Consider the following 20907-nt stretch of genomic DNA (forward strand, 5'->3'; position numbering starts at 1 on the left):
AATGGGGTAAAATGGAATTTCTGAGGGAAAAGAGGGGCAAAAATGGGATTTCTGAGGGAAAAGAGGGATAAAAATGGGATTTTTGAGGAATAAAGGGGTAAAAATGGGATTTCTGAGGGAAAAGAGGGGTAAAAATGGAATTTTTGAGGATTGAAGGGGCAAAAATGGGATTTCTGAGGGAAAAATGGGGCCAAAATGGGATTTCTGAGGGGAAAATGGGATTTCTGAGGGGAAAATGGGGCCAAAATGGGATTTCTGAGAGAAAAATGGGGCCAAAATGGGATTTCTGAGGGGAAAATGGGGGGAACATGGGGTAAAAATGGGATTTCTGAGGGAAAAGAGGGGTAAAAATGGGATTTCTGAGGGAAAAATGGGACAAAAATAGGGATTTCTGGGGGGAAAATGGGGTAAAAATGGGATTTTTGAGGGTAATAATGGCACTGTCCCCACAGGAGGGGGACGAGGACATCTACGGGGAGGTTCGGGACGAGGCGTCCGACGATGACCTGGAGGGGGACGAGGCCGTGGTGCGCTGCACGCTCTCGGCCAACGTGAGTATGGAATTACCAAGAAATGGGAATAGTTGGGATTATAATGGGAATTTTGGGGGTTTTTTTGGTGGTTTTTATGGGGTTTTAATGGGAATTTCGAGATTTTAAATGGGATTTTCAATGGGAATTTTATGGGAATTTTTTTAGGAATTTTATGAGCTTTTGGTGGGAAATTTTTGGGATTTTGATGGGAATTTGAGGGATTTTTATGGGAATTTTTAAGATTTTTATCTGATTTTTGTGGGAATTTTGGGGATTTTGTCTCCATAAACATTCCACCCCAAACCCAGGGAACGATGGGATTTTGAAGGGATTTTTTTTAATGTTATGGGGTTTCATGGCCCTGAACTTCCTCAAATCCCAAGAAAATGGGAATTTTGGGGATTTTGCAGCTGGTGGCCTCGGGGGAGCTGATGAGCTCCAAGAAGAAGAACCTGCCACCTGCAGGACATCGAAAACTTGGGAATAATGAGATTTTTATGGGGTTTTCCGGAATTTTGATGGGATTTTTCGGGATTTCGTGGCCCTAAACTTCCTCAAATCCCAGGAATAATGGGAATTTTTGGGATTTTGCAGCTGGTGGCCTCGGGGGAGCTGATGAGCTCCAAGAAGAAGAACCTGCCACCCATGGGACATCAAAAACATGGGAATAATGAGATTTTGATGGGATTTTGATGGGATTTTTTGGGATTTAAGCAATCCCAAACTCCAGGAATAATGGGAATTTTGGGGATTTTGCAGCTGGTGGCCTCGGGGGAGCTGATGAGCTCCAAGAAGAAGGATCTCCACCCGCGGGACATTGACGCCTTCTGGCTGCAGCGCCAGCTCAGCCGCTTCTACGACGACGCCATCGTCTCCCAAAAAAAGGCAGATGAGGTCCTGGAGATCCTCAAGGTCTGTGGCCTCCAAATCCTTGGGATTTGGGGGAATTCTCCCTCTAAAAGCGGGAATTTGGGTCCAAATTAATTCCTTGGGTTTTTATGGGATTTTGGGGTGGTTTTTCCTATGAAATCGTGGCCCATGGGGTGTTTTCCCTCCTGATTTCCATAGTTTTTTTGAAAAATGGGAATTTCTGGCATCGTTTTTCCTTCCTCCGTGGGTTGTTCCCCTCCTGATTTCCATGTTTTTGAGGAAAATTAGGAATTTTGGGGATTGTTTTTGCGCCTCCATGGGTTGTTCCCCTCCCGATTCCCGTATTTTTGTGGAAAAATGGGAATTTTGGGCTTATTTTTTAGCTTCCAGAATAACTTTTTAGCCACCAGGATTTTTTTCTTCTCTCTTCCTGACCTCTCCTCACCTCCATCCCATGGAAATCAGGGATCTCGGTTCCCTGGGTGTGAGAATTCCATGGTTTTTTCCCCCCAGACTGCCAGCGATGACCGGGAATGTGAGAACCAGCTGGTGCTGCTGCTGGGCTTCAACACCTTCGACTTCATCAAGGTCCTCAGGCAGCACAGGATGATGAGTGAGTTTGTTTTCCTTTTCCAATGGAATAATGGTTGCAAAATCCCCCAAAAAATCCCATCAAAATCCCCCCAAAAAATCCCATCAAAATCCCCCAAAAAATCCCATCAAAATCCCCCAAAAAATCCCATCAAAATCCCCCAAAAAATCCCATCAAATCCCAAAAATTCCCATAGAAATCCCAGCAAATCCCATCAAAATCCCCCAAATTCCCAGCAAATCCCGTAGAAGTCCCAAAAACTTTCCATTAAAAATCCCATCTAAAAAATCCCATCAAAATACCGACAAATCCCAAAAAACCCACGTAAAATTCTAATAAAATTCCCCTTAAACAATCCCCAAACCAACAAATCCCATAAAATTCCCCTACGAATCTCATGCAAATCCCAAAAAAATCCCAGAAAATTAAAAAATTATCCCAATAAATCCCAGAAAAATCCCCAAAATGTTGATTTTCCCCCTGGTTTTCCCAGTCCTGTACTGTACCCTGCTGGCCAGCGCGCAGAGCGAGGCGGAGAAGGAACGCATCATGGGCAAGATGGAGGCCGACCCCGAGCTCTCCAAATTCCTCTACCAGCTCCACGAGACGGAAAAAGAGGATCTGATCCGGGTCAGGAATTTTATGGGATTTGTGGGATTTGGGTTTGGGGTTGGAAATGGGGGCTGGAATCCCCCAAAAATCTGCGGGGAAGCGACGCTGCTGTGGTCGCTTTGGCCTTCCCAGGGTTTGTTTTTCCTTCAAAATCCCACCAAAAAAATCAGCCTGAAATGCCCCAAATCCCACAAAATATCCCGAATGATTGTTCCTGGTTGATCAAAATGGTTATTCCTGGTTTTTTGGATGAGTTTTCCAAAGAAATTGAGGGAACAGAAGCACTTTAAGAGGCTGAATCCCAATTTTCCCCTCAGGTGTGGGAGCCGTTTTTTGTGAGGGGAAATTTGGTTTTCCTGCCAAAAATGATTACTCCTGATTTATAAAAATGGTTATTCCTGGTTTATTCCTAAAAAATTGAGGGAACAGCAGCACTTTGGAGGAGTCTGAGCTCTTTCCCGGGGCTGAATCCTGATTTTTCCCCTCAAATCCTGATTTTTCCCCTCAGGATGAACTGTCCTGGCAGGAACCATTTTTGTGAGGGGAAATTTGGTTTTCTCGCCTAAAATAATTATTCTCAGTTTATTAAAATGGTTATTCCTGATTTTTGGGTGCATTTTTTCAAGGAGATTGAGGGAACAGGAGCAGTTTGGAGGAGGGTGAGCCTCAATCCCCATTTTTCCCCTCAGGAGGAGCGTTCCTGGCAGGAGCCATTTTTGTGAGGGGGAATTTGGTTTTCCTGCCAAAAATGATTACTCCTGATTTATTAAAACTGTTATTCCTGGTTTATTCTTAAAAAATTGAGGGAACAGCAGCACTTTGGACGAGTCTGAGCTCTTTCTTGGGGCTGAATCCCGATTTTTCCCCTCAGGAGGAAAATTCCTGGCAGGAGCCATTTTTGTGAGGGAAAATTCGGTTTTCCCGCCATAAATGATTACTCCTAGTTTATTAAAATGGTTATTCCTGATTTTTGGATGCCTTTTCCCAAAGAAATTGAGGGAATAGGAGCACCATGGAGGAGGGTGAGCCTTAATCCCAGTTTTTCCCCTCAGGTTGAACTGTCCTGACAGGAGCCATTTTTGTGAGGGGAAATTTGGTTTTCCAGCCTAAAATGATTATTCCCATTTTATCAAGATGGTTATTCCTGATTTTTGGATGCCTTTTCCTGAAGAAATTGCGGGAATTGAGGGAACAGGAGCGCTTTGGAGGAGTCTGAGCCTCTTACCTGAGGTTGAATCCCAATTTTTCCCCTCAGGAGGAGCGTTCCCGGCGGGAACGCGTGCGCCAGTCCCGCATGGACACCGACCTGGAATCCATGGATCTGGACCAGGGAGGAGAGGTAAAATCCTTGGATTTGCTCCCACAACACCCCCAGCTATCCCAAAAAACTTTTGATCCCACAGGGAAGATGGATTCCCACCTGGAATCTGCACCTTTCCCTTCCAACATAAGGAGAAACAATCCCCATTTTCCCCCCATTTTCCCCCATTTTTCCTATTTTTTCCCCCTTTTTCCCCCCATTTTGCCTCCATTTTTCCCCCCATTTTTTGCCTTTTTTTTTCCTTTTTCCCCTCTATTTTCCCCCTTTATTTTTTTCTATTTTGTTCTCCATTTTTTCCCATTTTCCCCATTATTTTCCAGGCTCTGGCTCCCAGGCAGGTGCTGGATTTGGAGGATCTGGTGTTCGCCCAGGGCAGTCACTTCATGGCCAACAAGAGGTGCCAGCTCCCGGACGGATCCTTCCGGAGACAGCGCAAGGGATACGAGGAAGTTCACGTCCCTGCCCTAAAACCCAAACCCTTCGGGGCTGACGAGGTTTGTTCCCAAAAAAAAAACCACCAAAAAATTGATTTATTTTCATTTTTTCCCATGAAAACCCAAACCCTTCACAGCTGACCAAGTTTGCCCCCTCAAAAAGTGGAAAAAATGGATTTATTTTCATTAATTTCCATTTTTTTTTTGTGTCCACATTGGGATTAATCCCAAATATTTTCCCAAAGACCGGGATCACTTTGTGATTTGAGGATTTGGCTCCTCCGTAGAATCTGAGAGGATAAAAATTGAATTTTCCCTCATTTCCAGCCCTAAAAAATCAGAATTTTTCCTTTTTTGACCTGGAAAAAAACCCATAAATTCTTTTTTTCCCACATTTTCTCTCTTCCCAGCAATTGGTTTCTGTGGAAAAACTTCCCAAATATGCCCAGGCTGGCTTTGAGGGCTTCAAAACCCTCAACAGGATCCAGAGCAAACTGTTCCGGGCGGCGCTGGAGTCCGACGAGAACCTGCTGCTCTGTGCCCCCACGGTGAGCTCCTGGCATTTTGGGGCTTTTGGGAAGAATTCCAGGGTTTTTGGGGGTGGAATGTCTCAGTTTCAGGGTGTGGAGAAGACCAACGTGGCACTGGATGGTGACCCTTTTTGGGAGTGGAGAAGCTCAGGGTTCCTCAAGGTGGATCTGGGCTTTGGGCTTGGAAGAGCTCAGGGTTCCTCAAGGTGGATCTGGGGTTTGGGTTGGAGAAGCTCAGGGGGTTCCTCAAGGTGGATCTGGGGTTTTGGGGTGGAAAAGCTCAGGGTTCCTCAAGGTGGATCTGGGGTTTGGGGATGGAGAAGCTCAGGGGTTCCTCAAGGTGGATCTGGGGTTTGGGGATGGAGAAGCTCAAGGTGTTCCTCAAGATGGATCTGGGATTTGGGGCTGGAGATCCTTGGACGTGTCCAAGAGAATTCCAGGATGTTTTTGGGACGGAACGCCTCGGTTGCAGGGCGCGGGGAAGACCAACGTGGCGCTGATGTGCATGCTGAGGGAGATTGGCAAACACATCAACATGGACGGCACCATCAACGTGGACGACTTCAAGATCATCTACATCGCGCCCATGAGGTCCCTGGTGCAGGAGATGGTCGGGAGCTTCAGCAAGGTGAGGGATCGGCGGGGTCGGAGCCCCAGGAGGTTTGGGATCGGGTCCCACAGGAGGGCTGGGGTTGGAGATGAGTGGGATCAGATCTGAGGGGTGGTTTGGAATCATGGAGGGGTTGGGAACAGAGGTGGGGAAGGAGTTGGAGGACAAGGAGAAGGCTCTGGGGGATTCCTGAGGGGTCTGGGATGGGTTATGGGGTTGGAGAATCTCCACGGATGGAGAATTCCTGAGGGATCTAGGGGAGGAGCTTAGCCAGGAGAAGAAGATCTGGAATGGGTTATGGGGTAGGAGAACGTCCAGGGATGGAGAATTCCTGGGGGATCTGGGGAAGGAGCTCAGCTGGGAGAAGAGGATCTGGGATGGGTTATGGGGTAGGAGAACGTCCAGGGATGGAGAATTCCTGGGGGATCTGGGGAAGGAGCTCAGCCTGGAGAAAAGGGAATTGGGGGGCTTTGCACACCTCCCTGACAGGAGAAGACATCCAGGTGGGATTTGGGATCTCATCCCAGGGAGTACCAGAAGAAGAGGGAACACCCTCGAACCCCACCAGGAGAAGTTTGGGTGGGATTTTGGGATGGTTCCCCCATGGAATGATCTCTCCACATTCATCCCGTGCGTCTTTCCCAGCGCTTGGCCACCTACGGGATCACGGTGGCCGAGCTGACTGGGGACCACCAGCTGTGCAAGGAGGAGATCAGCGCCACGCAGATCATCGTGTGCACGCCCGAGAAGTGGGACATCATCACCCGCAAGGGCGGCGAGCGCACCTACACCCAGCTGGTGCGGCTGGTCATCCTGGTGAGCGCCCCGAACGGGCAGGGGTGGGGCTCCTCAAGGTGGAACTGGGGTTTGGGGTGGAGAACCTCAAGGTGGAACTGGGGTTTGGGGATGGAGAAGCTCAAGAGGTTCCTCAAGGTGTGTTCCTCAAGGTGGATCTCTGGTTTGGGGCTCAAGGGGTTTTTCAAGGTGGATCTGGTGTTTGGAGGTGGAGAAGCTCAGGAGGTTCCTCAAGGTGTTCCTCAAAGTGAATCTGGGCTTTGGGGATGGAGAACCTCAGGTGTTCCTCAAGGTGGATCTGGGGTTTGGGGATGGAGAACCTCAGGTGTTCCTCAAGGTGGATCTGGGCTTTGGGTTGGAGAAGTTCAGGTGTTCCTCAAGGTGGAACTGGGGTTTGGAGTGGAGAAGCTCAAGAGGTTCCTGAAGGTGTGTTCCTCAAGGTGGATCTGGGGTTTGGGGCTGGAGAACCTCAGGTGTTCCTCAAGGTGGATCTGGGCTTTGGGTTGGAGAAGTTCAGGTGTTCCTCAAGGTGGAACTGGGGTTTGGAGTGGAGAAGCTCAAGAGGTTCCTGAAGGTGTGTTCCTCAAGGTGGATCTGGGGTTTGGGGCTGGAGAACCTCAGGTGTTCCTCAAGGTGTTTCTCAAGGTGGATCTGGGCTTTGGGAATGGAGAAGCTCAGGGGGTTTCTCAAGGTGAATCTGGGGTTTGGGGCTGAAGAACCTTGGACCTGCCCAACCATAACACCCATGGTGGAACCCGATGAACGTTGTGATCCCACAAATGTAGGTGAGGGAGGACAATTCCCTGACCTCTCCCCTTCTCCCAGGATGAGATCCATCTCCTCCACGACGACCGTGGCCCCGTGCTGGAGTCGCTGGTGGCCAGGGCCATCCGCAACATCGAGATGACGCAGGAGGACGTGCGGCTGGTGGGGCTCAGCGCCACACTGCCCAACTACGAGGACGTGGCCACCTTCCTGCGGGTGGACCCGGCCAAGGGCTTGTTCTACTTCGACAACAGGTACGGAGAGAACGGGAAAAATTCCCTTTTCCGTGGATTTTTGGTCCCAGTTTCTCCATAAATTCCCTTTTCCATGGATATTTTGGTGGTGGTTTCTCCATAAATTCCCTTTTCCATGGATTTTTTGGTCACAGTTTCTCCATAAATTCCCTTTTCCATGGATTTTTGGTCACAGTTTCTCCATGAATTCCCTTTTCCATGGATTTTTGGTCCCAGTTTCTCCATGAATTCCCTTTCCCACGGATTTTTTGGTCACATTTTCTCCATAAATTCCTTTTCCCGTGGATCTTTTCCCACAAATCCCATGGATTTTTTCCCTCCCAGCTTCCGGCCCGTGCCCCTGGAGCAGACCTACGTGGGCATCACAGAGAAGAAAGCCATCAAACGTTTCCAGATCATGAACGAGATCGTCTACGAGAAGATCATGGAGCACGCCGGCAAGAACCAGGTCCCACCTCGTTCCCAAAAATTCCACTTTTTTTCCCATTTTTTCCCCATTATTCCCAAAAATTCGGCCTCGATCCTATGAAAAAAAATGGGATTTTCCCTTCCCCCCCCCCCCCCCCCCCGTTTTGTGGTGCTGTTTTTCCAAGTTGATCCCGGGCCGATCCCAGTTTTCCCAGGCTGATCCCAGTTTTTCCCAGGAGCTGATCCCAGTTTTTCCCAGGCTGATCCCAGTTTTTCCTGGCTGATCCCGTGCTGATCCCAGTTTTTCCCAGGCTGATCCCGGGGCTGATCCCAGGAGCTGATCCCAGTTTTTCCCAGGCTGATCCCGGGGCTGATCCCAGTTTTTCCCAGGCTGATCCCGGGGCTGATCCCAGTTTTTCCCAGGCTGATCCCAGGAGCTGATCCCAGTTTTTCCAGGCTGATCCCAGGAGCTGATCCCAGTTTTTCCTGGGCTGATCCCAGGCTGATCCCAGTTTTTCCCAGGCTGATCCCAGGCTGATCCCAGTTTTTCCAAGTTGATCCCAGGAGCTGATCCCAGTTTTTCCCAGGCTGATCCCAGGCTGATCCCAGTTTTTCCCAGGCTGATCCCAGGCTGATCCCAGTTTTTCCAAGTTGATCCCAGGAGCTGATCCCAGTTTTTCCTAGGCTGATCCCAGGAGCTGATCCCAGTTTTTCCCAGGCTGATCCCAGTTTTTCCTAGGCTGATCCCAGGAGCTGATCCCGGGCCGATCCCAGTTTTTCCAGGCTGATCCCAGGAGCTGATCCCGGTTTTTCCCAGGCTGATCCCGGTTTTTCCCAGGCTGATCCCAGTTTTCCCGGGCTGATCCCGGTTTTTCCCAGGAGCTGATCCCAGTTTTTCTCAGGCTGATCCCAGGAGCTGATCCCAGTTTTTCCAGGCTGATCCCAGGAGCTGATCCCAATTTTTCCAGGCTGATCCCAGTTTTTCCCGGGCTGATCCCAGTAGCTGATCCCAGTTTTTCCAGGCTGATCCCGGTTTTCCCAGGCTGATCCTGGTTTTTGCAGGTGCTGGTGTTCGTGCACTCGCGGAAGGAGACCGGGAAGACGGCGCGGGCCATCCGGGACATGTGCCTGGAGAAGGACACGCTGGGGCTCTTCCTCAGGGAGGGCTCGGCCTCCACCGAGGTGCTGCGCACGGAGGCCGAGCAGTGCAAGGTGAGCCGGGGAAAATTCAGGAAAAATCGGGAAAAGTTGGGAAAATCTGGCAGGGAAAAATCAGGAAAAAATGGGGAAAATCAGGGAAATCCAGCAGGGAAAAATTGGGAAAAAATCAGGGAAATCCAGCAAGGAAAAACCTGGAAAAATTGGGGAAATCTGACAGAGGAAAATCTGACAGGGAAAAAGTGGGAAAAATTGGGAAAATGCAGGAAAATTGGCAGGGAAAAATCTGGAAAAGGGAAATCCAGCAGGGGAAAAGTGATTCCAGCCCTTTATTCGTGGAGGAGATGGAGTTATTTGGGAAAAATTTGAGAACATTTTGGTGGAAATTTGGGAAAATTCCTTCAGGGATTGCAATCTCCATCCCTTTATCCATGGAAGTTGGAGTTAGTTGGAAAATTTGGGAAAAATCTGGGAGAATTTGGGAGAAATTGAGAAAATACTTCAAGGAAAAGTTGGTGGATCCTCCATTCCCAAGAGATTTTATGGACGCGCCACGATGACTTCTCCACCCTCTCCAACCCCATCCTGTGGCGATCCCAAACTTCTCCCTTGGAATCTTTTCCCACTTTTTCCCTGGAATTCTCTGGGATTTGTTTTCCTCCAGAACCTGGAGCTGAAGGATCTCCTCCCCTACGGCTTCGCCATCCACCACGCCGGGATGACGCGCGTTGACCGCACCTTGGTGGAGGATCTCTTCGCCGACAAACACATCCAGGTGGGGCCCCAATTCCAGAGGAAATTCCAGAATCAAATCCCAAAAAAAATTTCGTTTGGGATCCTGCTCTGATGTGGAAAAAAGGGATTTGCCTCGAGGATTAAATGGGAGATGGAAATGGAGCTTTTGGGTGGAAAAGGAGATTTCTGGATGGAGGTTCCTGGTTGGATTTGGATGTTCCAAGGTGGATTTGGAGGTTCCTGGGTGGATTTGGAGCTTCCTGCTGGATCTGATCCCTGGTTTTGGATGGATCTGGAGGTTCCTGGTTGGGTCTGGAAGTTCCAGGATAGATTTGGAGGTTCCTGGGTGGATTTGGAGGTTCCTGCTGGATCTGATCTCAGGTTTTGGGTGGATTTGGAGGTTCCTGGGTGGATTTGGAGGTTCCTGCTGGATCTGATCCCAGGTTTTGGGTGGATTCGGAGGTTCCTGGGTGGATTTGGAGGTTCCTGCTGGATCTGACCCCAGTTTCCCTGCAGGTCCTGGTGTCCACGGCCACGCTGGCCTGGGGCGTGAACCTGCCGGCGCACACGGTGATCATCAAAGGCACGCAGGTGTACAGCCCGGAGAAGGGGCGCTGGACGGAGCTGGGAGCGCTGGACATCCTCCAGGTGGGACCTCCAGGAGGACCTTCCCAGCCTCAAATCCCATCCAACATCCCGGTTTTGGGGTTCCTCCTTGTTTTTCCTTGTGTTGTGGGGTTGGAAAGGAAAGGGAAAAGTTCCTCAAGAGCTCCTTGCCCAGATCCACCTGAGATAATTCCTGACCCAAACCCACCTGAGATACTTGCTCAAGAGTTCCATGCCCAGGTCTACCTGAGACAATTCCATGTCCAAACCCACCTGAGATAATTCCTCAAGAGTTCCATGTCCAAACCCACCTGAGATAATTCCTCAAGCATTCCTTTCCTGAGGCCCACCTGAGGCAATTCCTCAAGAGTTCCTTGCCAGGACCCTTCTGAGATAATTTCTTGTCCAAACCCTCCTGAGATAACTCCTCAAGAGTTCCATGTCCAAACCCACCTGAGATAATTCCTCAAGACTTCCATGCCCAAACCCACCTGAGATGATCCCTCAAGAATTCCAAGTTCCGTGAGCTGTTTCCCCTGGTTCCAGATGCTGGGCCGTGCCGGGAGGCCCCAGTACGACACGAAAGGAGAAGGAATTCTCATCACTTCCCACGGAGAGCTCCAGTATTACCTGTCCCTGCTCAACCAGCAGCTGCCCATCGAGAGCCAGATGGTGGCCAAGCTCCCGGACATGCTCAACGCCGAGGCCGTGCTCGGGAACGTCCAGAATGCCAAGGTTGGATGAAATTCCCAGTTTTCTGTAGGGATTTGTGGCTGTGGTTCTGCCCCCTGAGACAATTCCTTGCCCAAACCCCCCTGAGATATTTCCTCAAGAATTAAATGCTCAAACCCACCTGAGATATTTCCTCAAGAATTAAATGCTCAAACCCACCTGAGATATTTCCTCAAGAATCCACCTGGGATAATCCCTCAAAAATTCCATGCCCAATCCCAGGTGGGGATTTTTGGGATTGGGGTGTTTGGGGTGTTCTTGGAAGAGTTTTTGGGGTGGGAGTGGAAAATGAGGGGAAAATCTGGGGGTGTTTTAGGCTTAATTCCAGAATGTTTTCCAGGAGATGTGGGGGAAGGGAATTGGGCACCAGCAAAAGCAGATTTCCCTGGATTTCCTGGCTCTGTTTTGTGGGATTTTCCCGGGGTCAGCTCCACTCCAGAGCTCCCTGGGCGTGCAGGACATCCCCAGGATCACTCAGGATTTGGGAATTCTGTAGGATGCGGTGAACTGGCTGGGCTACACCTACCTGTACATCCGGATGCTGCGGTCGCCGACCCTTTACGGCATCTCCCACGATGACCTGAAGGCAGACCCGCTCCTGGAGCAGCGGCGCCTCGACCTCGTCCACACCGCAGCCCTGATGCTCGACAAGAACAACCTGGTCAAGTACGACAAGAAAACCGGGAATTTCCAGGTGCGATGGCAAAAAAAAAAGGGAATTTTTAGGTGGGATGGCAGAAAAAAAATGGGGATTTCTAGGTGGGGGGTTCCTGTGGGTTTCTCCTGGCCATTCCCGTTGTTCTCCTGGCCATTTTTCTCCTCACCGTTCCTGTGGTTCCTCCTGGTCATTCCGTCTGTTCTCCCAGCCATTCCTGTGGTTTATCCCAGTCATTCCCGTGGTTTATCCTGACTGTTTCCGTAGGTTTATCCCGGCTGCTTCCACTGTTCTCCTGGCCATTTTTCTCCCCACCATTTCCATGGTTTATCCTGACTGTTCCCGTGGTTTATCCTGACTGTTCTCGTGGTTTATCCTGACTGTTCCCGTGGTTTATCCTGACTGTTCCCGTGGTTTATCCCAGCCATTCCTGTGGTTTGTCCCGACTGTTCCCGTGGTTTGTCCCGACTGTTCCCGTGGTTTGTCCCGACTGTTCCCGTGGTTCATCCTGACTGTTCTCGCCGTTTATCCCGACTGTTCCCGTGGTTTATCCCAGCCATTCCTGTGGTTTATCCTGACTGTTCCCGCCGTTTTCCCGGCTGTCCCGGCAGGTGACGGAGCTGGGCCGCATTGCCAGCCATTACTACATCACCAACGAGACGGTGCAGACGTACAACCAGCTGCTGAAACCCACCCTGAGCGAGATCGAGCTCTTCCGCGTCTTCTCCCTGTCCTCGGAGTTCCGCAACATCACCGTGCGCGAGGTACGGGAACAGCAACGCCCAACACCCAATGTCCAACATCAAACACCCAACAGCCATCAATCAACAGCCAACAACACCCAACAGGCAACACTCAACACCCAACACTCAACACCCAGTGTCCAACATCAAACACCCAACAGCCATCACCCAACACCCAGCAGCCATCACTCAACAGCCAACAACACCCAACAGGCAACACCCAACACTTAACACCCAACGTCCAACATCAAACACCCCACAGCCATCACTCAACAGCCAACAACACCCAACAACCATCAATCAACAGCCATCAACAGCCATTAATCAACAGCCAACAACGCCCAAGAGGCAACGCTCAACACCCAACCCTTAACATCCAACATCAAACACCCAACAGCCATCAATCAACAGCCATCAATGCCCAACAGCCACCAATCAACAGCCAGCAACACCCAACAACCATCAATCAACAGCCAACACTCAACACCCAATGTCCAACATCAAACACCCAACAGCAAACACCCAACAGCCATCAATCAACAGCCAGCAACACCCAACAACCATCAATCAACAGCCAACAACACCCAACAGCAAACACCCAACAACCATCAGTCAATAGCCATCAATCAACAGCCAACAACGCCCAACAACCATCAACAGCCAACACTTAACACCCAACGTCCAACATCAAACACCCAACAGCCATCAATCAACAGCCAACACTTAACACCCAACGTCCAACATCAAACACCCAACAGCCATCAATCAACAGCCATCAACACCCAACAGCCATCAACACCCAACCGCCATCTCCCAACTGCATCCAACAACCATCACTCAACAACACCCAACAACGGTCACTCAACAACGTCAAACACCCAACATCGGACAGCCATCACCCGACAGCCATCACCCACCCTCCATCCCTGTTTTCCCCCAGGAGGAGAAGCTGGAGCTGCAGAAGCTTCTGGAGCGAGTCCCGATCCCGGTGAAGGAGAGCATCGAGGAGCCCAGTGCCAAGGTGAGCCCTGGTGGGAATTCCTGGTGGGAATTCTGCTCTCCTCCCTCTCTGGGATGTCCTGGATGGCGCTGGGAAGTTCAGAGAGATCCAGGAGATCCGTGGGACTGGGGAGAGGCTGGAAAGGGAGGTGGGAGAAGGGAATTGGGAGCCAGGAAAAGCAGATTTCTTGGCATATTTGGGACCAGGAAAAGGAGATTTCCTTGGGAACGAGGAGCCAGGAAAAGCAGCTTTCCTGGGAAATTTGGAAAACGGGAAAAGCAGCTTTCCTGGGAAACTTGGAAAATGGGAAAAGCAGCTTTTTTGGGACATTGGGGAACAGGAAAAGGAGGTTTCCTTAGGAATTAAGCTCCAGGCAAAGCAGCTTTCCTGGGATATTCCCTGAGGGTTTTTCCGTGGCCGTTCCCAGATCAACGTCCTGCTCCAGGCCTTCATCTCGCAGCTGAAGCTGGAGGGGTTCGCCCTCATGGCCGACATGGTCTACGTCACCCAGGTGAGCCAGGAATTCCCTCAGAATTCCCAGTGGGATCGGTGAGGGGCTGGGGTGGATCCCCAGAGCAGCTGGGATCCCTGGAAGTGTCCAAGGCCAGGATGGAGCTACCTGGGACAGTGGAAAGTGTGGGACCCATGGTGGGACTTGATGGGCTGTGAAGTTCCTTCCAACCCAAACCATTCCAGGATTCCATGTTCTGGTTTAGGTGGGATTTTGGGAAGAAATATTGGGTGAGGGGCTGGGATGGAATTCCCAGAGCATCTGGGACCCCTGGAAGTGTCCAAGGCCGATGCTGTGCGATGGCACCGGTTGTGGTGACACCAATTGGGATTTGGGGTCGTTCCCACCCCAAACCCCTCCAGGCTGGCACACAGGGCGGGATGGGAGTTTGGGAATGTCACCCCAAAACCCTTCCTTGTCCCCCAGTCGGCCGGGAGGCTGATGAGAGCCATCTTTGAGATCGTCCTGAACCGCGGCTGGGCCCAGCTCACCGACAAGACCCTCAACCTCTGCAAGATGATCGACAAGCGCATGTGAGTCCTGATCCCGCAGAATTCCCCAACATTCCCGCAGCTCCCGGCGTCCCCTCAGCCCCCGGCTTGTCCCCACAGGTGGCAGTCCATGTGTCCCCTGCGCCAGTTCAAGAAGCTGCCCGAGGAGGTGGTGAAGAAGATCGAGAAGAAGAATTTCCCCTTTGAGCGCCTCTACGACCTCAACCACAACGAGATCGGTGCTGAAACGGGGGGAAATCACCCCAAATCGGGGATGGGGAGGGGTTTGGGGTGTGGCATGGGAGAATCCCCTGAATTCGGGTTAAAATCCCTGAATTCGGGTTAAAATCCACGAAGTTCAGGCTAAAATCCTCCAAGTCTGGGCTAAAATTTCCCAAATCTGTGTTAAAATCCCCTAAATTCAGGCTAAAATTCCCCAAATCTGTGTTAAAACCCCCAAATCCTGGTTTAGATGAGATTTTGAGGAAAAAAAAAAATCTTAGTTTTGAGGGTGGGGAATCTCTCCAGGTTTTTCCCTCAGAAATTGGGTGTTTTCTCCAAGATTTTCCCTCAGAAAGGGGGATTTTCCCCTCAGAAATTGGGGATTTTCCCCTCAGAAATTGGGGGATTTCTCCAGGATTTCCCCTCAGAAATGGGGGGATTTCTGCAGGATTTTCCCTCAGAAATTGGGGAATTACTCCAGGATTTTCCCTCAGAAATGGGGGAATTTCCCTCAGAAATTGGGGAATTTCCCTCAGAAATGGGGGATTTTCCCTCAGAAATGGGGGAATTTCCCTCAGAAATGGGGGAATTTCTCCAGGACATCCCCTCAGAAATTTGGGAATTCCTCCAGGAATTTTGCTTATTGTCTGGACCAGCTGCAAAGGCCTCCCCCTCAGAATCCCGCTCTTTTTGGGATCCTCCCTGACCCCATCCCTTCATTTCCTCCCCTTCCCACAGGAGAGCTGATCCGGATGCCAAAAATGGGGAAAACCATCCATAAGTACGTGCACCTGTTCCCGAAGCTGGAGCTGTCCGTGCACCTGCAGCCCATCACGCGCTCCACGCTCAAGGTGGAGCTCACCATCGCGCCCGACTTCCAGTGGGACGAGAAGGTGGGGAAAGAAGGGATTTGGGGTGGGAAAGGGGGGATTTGGGGTGGGAAAGGGGGGTTATGGGGCTGGGGGGATGAAATTGTGAGGGGAAATGGGGGGTTTTGGGAATGGGGGAGAGAAATTGTGAGGGGAAATGGGGGATTCTGGGCCTTGGGTGTGGAAATCATGAGGGGAAAATGGCCTGATTGGGGAGGAAATGGGATTTTACGGGGCTGAGGTGTGGAAATCCTGAGGGAAAATGGGGGATTATGGGGGTGGGGGTGGAATGGGGGATTTTGGGAATGGGGGAGTGAAATTGTGAGGGGAAGTGTGAGGGAAAATGGGGGATTCTGGGGCTAAGATGTGTAAATCATGAGGGGAAAATGGCCTGACTGGGGGGGAAATGGGATTTTTGGGGCTGAGGTGTGGAAATCCTGAGGGAAAATGGGGGATTCTGGGGGTGGGAGTGGAAATCGTGAAGGGAAATGGGGAATTTTGGGCCTGGGGTGTGGAAATCATGAGGGGAAAATGGGCTGATTGGGGGGAAAATGGGATTTTTGGGGCTGAGGTGTGGAAATCCTGAGAGAAAATGTGAGGGAAAATAAGGAATTCTGCACCTGGGATGAGGGGGAAACGCCTTTACTGGGGGGAAAAATGGGATTTATGAGGCAGGATTGTGAAAATCATCAGGGAAGATGCCTTGACTGTGCAAATCCAGAAAAATCTGGGGTTTGGTTTTAAAAACCACGAGGGAAAACACAATCCTGGGACCAAGAGGAGCCATTCTGGGGCAGGAACACTCGGAATTGTGAGGGCTGGGACAGAGAATTGAGAATTTCCCCTTTTTTTCCCCAGGTTCACGGCTCCTCCGAGGCCTTCTGGATCCTGGTGGAGGACGTGGACAGCGAGGTGATCCTGCACCACGAATATTTCCTGCTCAAGGCCAAATATGCCCAGGACGAGCACCTGGTGACATTTTTTGTGCCTGTCTTCGAGCCCCTGCCCCCTCAGTATTTCATCCGGGTGGTGTCCGACCGCTGGCTCTGTGAGTGCCCCTTTTCCTGGGTTTATTCCTGCTTTTATTCCTGTTTTTTTCTGATTTTTCCTGGGTTTTTTTTCTGCCTTTTTTCCTGTTTTTTTTTCCTGGGTTTTATTCCTGGTTTTTCCTGGGTTTTTTTCCTGATTTTTCCTGAGTTTATTGCTGGCTTTTCCTGGGGTTTATTCGAGGTTTTATGGCTTTGTGAATGCCCCTTTATTGGGGTTTATTCTGGGTTTTTCCAGGGGTTTATTCCTGGTTTTTCCTGGGGTTTTTTATCCCCTCTCCCAAACCTTTGGAATCTGGTTTTTTCCCTATTCCCAAACCTTTGGAATCTGTTTTTTATCCCTTCTCCCAGAGCTTTGGGGTCTGTTTTTTTCCCTATTCCCAAACCTTTTGAATTCCAAATTTCTTCTCTCTCCCAAACCCTTGCAATCTGTTTCTTATCCCCTCTCCCAAACCTTTGGAATTCTGGCTTTATCCCCTCTCCCAAACCTCCGCAATCCATTTCCCATCCCCTTCCCCTCCTTCCGACCCCACAACCTCCCCCCAACGGCAGATCCGGACCCCCTGGATCCACCCACCTGGAAAATTCAGGAATTCTTTCCATCCTCCAGCCTGTGAGACCCAGCTTCCCGTTTCTTTCCGGCACCTGATCCTTCCGGAAAAATACCCGCCGCCCACGGAGCTGCTGGACCTGCAGCCGCTGCCGGTGTCGGCGCTGCGGAACAGCGCCTTCGAGAGCCTCTACCAGGACAAGTTCCCCTTCTTCAACCCCATCCAGACTCAAGGTGGGACTCCCAGCTCCTCATCCCGACGGGATTTCCCGGGATTTGGTGGTTTTTTGGCAGGAATTTGGAGGATGGGGAATGGCGGGGTGGTGTGGGGGTTTGGTGGTGAGGTTTCTGATGGGTTCAGCAGGTTCCGGAAGTTGGGGTTGGTCCTTCTGCTTGTTCCACGAGGATTTCATCTCTCACAGAGTTTTGGGATCCGTGGATGATTCAGTAGTCCCAGTTTTGGGATCTGTGGTTAATCCTGTATTCCCAGAGTTTTGGGATCTGTGGTTTATCCCCTTTCCCAGAGTTTTGGGATCCGTGGTTTATCCCTATTCCCAAAATTTTGGGATCTGTGGGTTATTCCCTCTCCCAAAATTTTGCCATCTGTGGATTATCCTGTCCCGCTGTTTTGGGATCCATGGATCATCCCCTCTCCCAAAATTTCGGGATCCGTGCTTTACCCCTAAAGATACTTCCCGGAGCTCCTCTCCCTCCGATCCTCACCCCATTCCCAAATTTTTTTCCCCCCTAAACCCACGGGAACGGCCGCGGCTGCCCAGTGTTCAACACGGTGTACAACAGCGACGACAACGTCTTCGTGGGCGCGCCCACGGGCAGCGGCAAAACCATCTGCGCCGAGTTCGCCATCCTCCGCATGCTGCTCCAGAACTCCGAGGGCCGCTGCGTCTACATCACCCCCATGGAGGCCCTGGCCGAGCAGGTGAGTCCCGGGAATTGCCTGGAGCTGGGAATTCCCACCTTCACCCCGGGTTTGCCCTCCCTGCTGCTGCTGGGGGCGGGTTACGGGGGAGATTTGGTGGGAATTCCTTCGGTTTGGGGGGGAATTTGGTGGGGATTGTCGTATATTGAGGGGAATTTGGTGGGAATTGTTTCAGTTTAGGGGGGGAATTTGGTGGGAATTGTCATCTTTTGAGGGGAATGTGGTGGGAATTGTCGTATTTTGAGGGGAATTTGGTGGGAATTGCTTCAGTTTGGGGGGGAATTTGGTGGGAATTGCCCCAGATTGGTGGGAATTGCTTCAATCTGGGGGGAATTAGGTGCGAATTGTCCTATTTTGAGGGGAATTTGGAGGAAATCGCCCCATTTTAAGAGGAGTTTGGAGAGAATTGCCCCAGTTTTGGGATAAGACTGGTCCGGGTGGGAATTCCCCAGGAATTTGCCAGGAATTGCCCCAGTTTGAGGGGAATTTAGAGGGAATTGCTCCAATTTGAGAGGAACTTGGTGAGCATTGCCCCATTTCAAAAGGAATTCGCTGGGAATCACCCCAGTTTGGTGGGAATTTCCCCAATTTGAGAGAAATTTGGGGATAACACCACCTCTCCTGTACGAACTCTGGATAAATCCATCGGAAACCTCCCGGATTCAAGGCTAGTTCCCGTTTCCCCAGGTTTTCATGGATTGGTACGAGAAATTCCAGGAGCGCCTCAACAAGAAGGTGGTGCTGCTCACGGGGGAGACCAGCACAGACCTGAAGCTGCTGGGAAAAGGGAACATCATCATCAGCACCCCGGAAAAGTGGGATATCCTCTCGCGCCGCTGGAAGCAGCGCAAGAACGTCCAGAACGTCAACCTGTTCATCGTGGATGAAGTGCACCTGATCGGGGGCGAGAACGGGGTGAGAGTCCTGGGAATGGGGTGGGGATGGGTCCAGCCTGGAATGGGAGGTTCCCAGTGGGATTCTGGCTTGTTTTGGAGCAGGTTTTCCTGGTGGGAATTGATCCGATGGGATGGGATGGGATGGGAGGGGAGGTGTCCGTGCGTTGGGAAGGTCAGAAGAGATTTCCATGGGGTGTCCTGGATGGATCTCAGCCAGGAATAGTCCTGATCCCATTCCTGGTCCCACTCCTGCTCCCACTCTTGATCTCATTTCTGATCCTGTTCCTGATCCCACTCCTGCTCCATCCATGACTCTCAGGAAGCTCAGGAGGGGTTTCCATGGGTTCTCCTGACTGGATCCCATTTCCGATCCCATTCCCAATCCCATTTTCCCCACAGCTGGTGCTGGGAGTGATCTGCTTGTGGATGCACTCCTCATCCCATCCCTCTCCTGCTCCATCTGTATCTCTCAGGAAGCTCAGGAGGGGTTCCTCTGGGTCCTCCTGACCAGATCCCGCTCCTGATCCCATTCCCAACCCTGTTTTCCCCCCACAGCCCGTGCTGGAGGTGATCTGCTCGCGCATGCGCTACATCTCGTCGCAGATCGAGCGGCCGATCCGCATCGTGGCGCTGAGCTCGTCGCTGTCCAACGCCAAGGACGTGGCGCACTGGCTGGGCTGCAGCGCCACCGCCACCTTCAACTTCCACCCCAACGTGCGCCCCGTGCCCCTGGAACTGCACATCCAGGTAGGGACGGGAACAGCTGGGATTCTTGGAAGAATCCCTTGGGATGGTTGGTAGTCCTTGGCCATGATCCATTGGGATCGTTGATCATTCTTGGCCGTGATCCATTTGGGTCGTTGGTCACTCTTGGCCATGATCCATTGGGATCGTTGGTCATTCTTGGCCATGATCCCTTGGGATCATTGGGAATTCTTGGCCATGATCCATTGGGATCGTTGGTCATTCTTGGCCATGATCCATTGGGATTGTTGGGAATTCTTGGCCATGATCCATTGGGATCGTTGGTCATTATTGGCCATGATCCATTGGGATCGTTGGTCATTCTTGGCCATGATCCCTTGGGATCATTGGGAATTCTTGGCCATGATCCCTTGGGATCATTGGTCATTCTTGGCCATGATCCCTTGGGATTGTTGGTCATTCTTGGCCATGATCCCTTGGGATCGTTGGTCATTATTGGCCATGATCCATTGGGATCGTTGGTCATTCTTGGCCAATTAATTCTTGGCCATGATCCCTTGGGATCGTTGGTCGTTCTAGGCCATGATCCATTTGGATTGAGATTGGGATTGGCCATTGATCACCAATCCAAGGATCAGTCATTACCGTGCCGGAATTAAGCGAATTTTCCAGCGTTTTCCGCCAGTTTGTCAGGGAATGCTTTGGGATCCATCTGGCTTTGGGGTTTCTGGCAGGGTTTCAACATCAGCCACACGCAGACGCGGCTGCTGTCCATGGCCAAGCCCGTCTACCACGCCGTGATGAAGCACTCGCCCAAAAAACCCGTCCTGGTCTTCGTCCCGTCGCGCAAACAGACGCGGCTCACGGCCATCAACATCCTGACCACCTGCGCCTCTGACGTCCAGCGCCACAGGTGACACCTGGGGGACACCTGGGGACACCACGGGATGGGCTGTGGGGCTGGAGAACGCCCGGGGATGGGGAATTCCTGAGGGGGCTGGGAAAGGGGACACCTGGGGGACACCACGGAGCTGCCCAGGGACACCTGGGGACACCACAGGATGGGATGTGGGGTTGGAGACTGCGCAAGGATGGGGAATTCCTGAGGGATCTGGGATGGGTTATGGGGTGGGAGAATGTCCAGGGCTGGGATATGGGGTTGGAGAATGTTTAGGGTTGGGTTATGGGGTGGGAGAATGTCCAGGGAGGTGGAGATGGGGAATTCCTGAGGGAGCTGAGGGGATTTGGCCTGGAGAAGAGGGGGATCATGAGGTGGGATTGAATGGAGTAGGATCAGGATCGGGGTTGGGATTGGGATGGGATT

General features: G+C 51.3%; 1 protein-coding gene across 1 annotated transcript in view; it reads left to right on the plus strand.

Moving 5' to 3' along the window:
* Positions 1-20907, plus strand: part of SNRNP200 (small nuclear ribonucleoprotein U5 subunit 200) — a 34002-nt gene that overhangs the window by 5260 nt on the left and 7835 nt on the right. Inside the window, exons 6-33 of the mRNA XM_038160422.1 lie at positions 453-551; positions 1293-1445; positions 1917-2016; positions 2489-2625; positions 3863-3946; positions 4249-4422; positions 4773-4910; positions 5365-5520; positions 6148-6318; positions 7123-7316; positions 7641-7764; positions 8787-8936; positions 9547-9657; positions 10134-10265; positions 10770-10958; positions 11452-11649; positions 12222-12374; positions 13294-13374; positions 13781-13864; positions 14291-14397; positions 14476-14594; positions 15316-15470; positions 16305-16494; positions 17103-17276; positions 17822-17982; positions 18670-18897; positions 19434-19625; positions 20318-20496. Of these exons, the coding sequence (XP_038016350.1) occupies positions 453-551; positions 1293-1445; positions 1917-2016; positions 2489-2625; positions 3863-3946; positions 4249-4422; positions 4773-4910; positions 5365-5520; positions 6148-6318; positions 7123-7316; positions 7641-7764; positions 8787-8936; positions 9547-9657; positions 10134-10265; positions 10770-10958; positions 11452-11649; positions 12222-12374; positions 13294-13374; positions 13781-13864; positions 14291-14397; positions 14476-14594; positions 15316-15470; positions 16305-16494; positions 17103-17276; positions 17822-17982; positions 18670-18897; positions 19434-19625; positions 20318-20496 (4133 nt within the window). The remainder of the gene's footprint in view (positions 1-452; positions 552-1292; positions 1446-1916; positions 2017-2488; positions 2626-3862; positions 3947-4248; positions 4423-4772; positions 4911-5364; positions 5521-6147; positions 6319-7122; positions 7317-7640; positions 7765-8786; positions 8937-9546; positions 9658-10133; positions 10266-10769; positions 10959-11451; positions 11650-12221; positions 12375-13293; positions 13375-13780; positions 13865-14290; positions 14398-14475; positions 14595-15315; positions 15471-16304; positions 16495-17102; positions 17277-17821; positions 17983-18669; positions 18898-19433; positions 19626-20317; positions 20497-20907) is intronic.

Source organism: Motacilla alba, chromosome 22 (assembly GCF_015832195.1).
Source record: "Motacilla alba alba isolate MOTALB_02 chromosome 22, Motacilla_alba_V1.0_pri, whole genome shotgun sequence".
Lineage (NCBI taxonomy): Eukaryota > Metazoa > Chordata > Aves > Passeriformes > Motacillidae > Motacilla > Motacilla alba.